The following is a 3,194-nucleotide window of genomic DNA, read 5'->3' as shown; positions in this document are numbered from 1 at the left end:
AAAACCTCTCATTTTCCTACTGAATTTAAAATAGCAGAAGCAAAAATGTGAATTTTTTTCGAATCGTCGAAATCTCGAAGAGGGAAACCGAGAAACGGTTGCAAAATCGCTTCAGCCTTAATACTCTTGCAAAAGAACATCGCAAAAACCGTCATTTGTCGTTTGAGTTTCATCACGAATTTGCACTTGCACTTTTAACACAAAAAGCAAAAATGTTACAAAAGCGACAATTAGCCCACCCTGTATATTCTCATTAGGCATTTCCGGAATTTAAAATATTTCAACTTTATCTGTTCGGCTCCTAATGAAAAACCTGCTCCTTCCTACTTTCCTCCTTTTGAAACCTTTGAAATGTTAAAAAAGGGAAACAAAAGGCCGTCGCTTTTGTGTACGATTTTCGGCAAATGGCGCTCGCTCTTATCCGTTTGCCTGTGATAATCGAATGTAATGCAGGAAGGAATAACCGCGATTTGTCATAACTTGTGAAGAAATCACACTGATTGCCGCTATTTATTCCATTTATACAGCGCGTTCATTAAGCAAAGAAAAGTAGGTGAAACTTACCGTAACTAGTAGCAGTAGTAGCATAGAGCGACTCATTAAACTCTGGACTTAACTGGCTAAGCATTTTGACGAATTTGTCACAAGGAGGCTTCTTGGTGGTTGTGGTTGTGGTGATAACCGGCCTGCCATCCAAAGGAGCGTTCGGATGGTTGATGTCGTACAAAAACTCCGGAATGATTGGCACTAGAGAAACATCAGCATATTAATGCAGTTGCCTTAAGCTGGGGTGCGCTAGTCTAGATGAAATTAATGGGCCTGAATTGGTAAACGGTTAATCCATTACTTGGGCGCTCTAAACGATAAGAGCAATCCGGGCAAGAACAAAAGCCGATCGCTGGGAAAGTTTCGCAAAGGCATCATGCATTGCAAATGCCATCTTGACCAAGTGGCCAGCGACGCCAACGTCGATGTTTACTCGCCACTCTTATCAACTTAATGGCCCGAGTTATTCTCGAGGAAAACCCGAGGGATAACTAAAACGGAGTTAACAAATGCACTCATAAATTTTTAAACAGGCTGTCAACGATCTCGGGGTGATTTTTCACCAAAGCGAAACGGAGCCACTAAATATACAATCTGTTGATTCGTTTCCCACGCTTTTTCTTCAAACTTGACAGCCAGAAATATTTAATTCATTAAAGTGGAAGATAAACTCACTGATGCAGATGGTTTGCTGAAACCGCTCAAGACCATCAAGGTTTTCGGGAAATTAACACGATTTTCGCCGAGGCCTTGTCATGGTGAAATTTTGATAAAAGGATGAGCAATTCACTCTCAACTATGGTTTTTCTTGCATGGCCACACATAAACTTCCAATGATATCAAAAGGATTGATAGTGTGGATAGATGGGGAGTCGCGCCTGGATGGGCTTGGAAAGCAGTTCGCTTTTCATGTTTAATGCATCAAATTAACTAAACTACGTCGGCAAGGTAGATTCAGTGCTTCCGAACTGGAAGTAGCGAACATTGGGAAAAGCATTGTAAACCGAGAAGGTTTTTAGAAAACTGCAATAAACTAAATATTTGTAACTTGCTCAGAACATCGGGTCTATTAAAAAGCTAATCCAAATGGCTCCGATAGGTTAAGAGGGTTTTTTTCCTTTTGCCCAAGCAAACGAGGCCACCAGCACGATTTTGAGATCCAACGGTCAGCTAATTAAAACAGTAACTTAAATTGCGAAACTCTCTCGTCTCGCAGCCCCGAGTGTAATTTAAACCCCTGTTCCAACAACATAATCCATTTTCAAATCAATCTCGAATACCTTCAGCTAATAAGCGAAGTGCCTCCTTATTTGCCTCCAGTCTTCCACGGCCAGATTGCCTGTTAATGGGGACCCATTTTATCCTAATTTCCCTCCGTCTCTCTTGGAATACTTTGCGATGGCCATTTTTTCTTTGCCAAATTATCCGCACTTATTGGCAATCAAACTGCTAGTCTTAGTAGGGCGAAGAAATCATTTTCTAGGGATTTTAATTGCATGAACAAATGCTTGCAGGTTTATCAACAATTACTCGTAAAGAGATATTTTTAATTGCTGACTTCAAGGCTTTTAGGTCGTCGCGAAAAAAAATGTCTTACCAACGTTTCGCATGCAGGAGAGACTGTCATCCTCAGACTGGTGGTGGATCTTCAAACCCTATTTCTCACATGATTTCGCAAAAATCGTTCAGCGTGAATGTGCAAATTTGAGGTTTTATCGAACGTTTAAAGAATGTTACTCAAGAGCTTTCAGTCAGTGCCCTAAAAAAACTCCGATTTTTGTCAGAAAATGTGAACCTTTAAAGCCGTACAGGCAAAATGTGGATATTTTAAGAATCAATAGGATAATTTAGTCGGGATCCTCCGAACAGGAAATCATGTAAAAGATGTGAAAATTTCGAGATTCGTCAACCTCAGGCTCCACCAGTACCTACCGGTTTCGAGCCTATTAGCTCTCATCACGACCACGAAACCTATTTTTTTTTAAGTGGTAAAGCCCGTAACCGAAAAACGGTTGGAAATTCAATTCAGATGTGAATTTTCAGATAGAGTAACTCACAAACTGTAATTTTTGTGATAGCTATTTTCCGAAATTCCTAACCTTTGTAAAAGTACAGGCAAAAATGTGAAAATTTTACTATGGTCAAAGTTGCGAAGAGCGCAACTTAAAAACGAGTGAAAATATCGGTTAAGCCCTCATATCCTTTTTGACAGACCATTTCAAAAATTGTATTTTTTAACAGAAACTCTTAACCTTTAAAATAGTAGAGGTAAAACTGGGGAAATTTACGGAGTCGTGGAGGTTTCAAAGAGCGTAATTCAGGAACCGTCAAAAATATCCGTTCAGTTGTTATGACCTATGAGATAGAGCAACTCAAAAACTGTAATTTTTTTGATCGGGTTTTCCCGAAATTCCTAACCTTTATAAAAGTAGAGACAAAAATGTGGTAATTTCATCGATGGTCGAAGTTTCAAAGAGCGTCACTTAAAAACGAATAAAAATATCGCTTAAGCGCTAATAACCAGTTAGACCATCTGAAAAACTGTAATTTTTCATCAGAAACTTTTAACCTTTAAAACAGAATAGAGAAAACTGGGGAAACTAACGGAATCCTGGAAGTTTCGAAGTGCGTGACTCAAAAACGGTCGA

The 3,194-nt window shown here is 39.4% G+C and overlaps 1 protein-coding gene across 1 annotated transcript in view; it reads right to left on the bottom strand.

Annotated features, from left to right (window-relative positions):
• The window catches only part of LOC109538161 (synaptic vesicular amine transporter), a gene marked incomplete in the record, with an annotated part of 105,348 nt that overhangs the window by 88,197 nt on the left and 13,957 nt on the right, over positions 1 to 3,194 (bottom strand). The window contains 1 exon segment of the mRNA XM_048668004.1: positions 565 to 747. Within this exon segment, the coding sequence (XP_048523961.1) occupies positions 565 to 747 (183 nt within the window).

This window comes from Dendroctonus ponderosae, unplaced genomic scaffold (genome assembly GCF_020466585.1).
Source record: "Dendroctonus ponderosae isolate FM_Combo_2020 unplaced genomic scaffold, Dpon_F_20191213v2 Dpon_F_20191213_1, whole genome shotgun sequence".
Lineage (NCBI taxonomy): Eukaryota > Metazoa > Arthropoda > Insecta > Coleoptera > Curculionidae > Dendroctonus > Dendroctonus ponderosae.
Note: the sequence above shows the minus strand (reverse complement) of the source record. Positions and strands in the feature narration are given on the sequence as shown.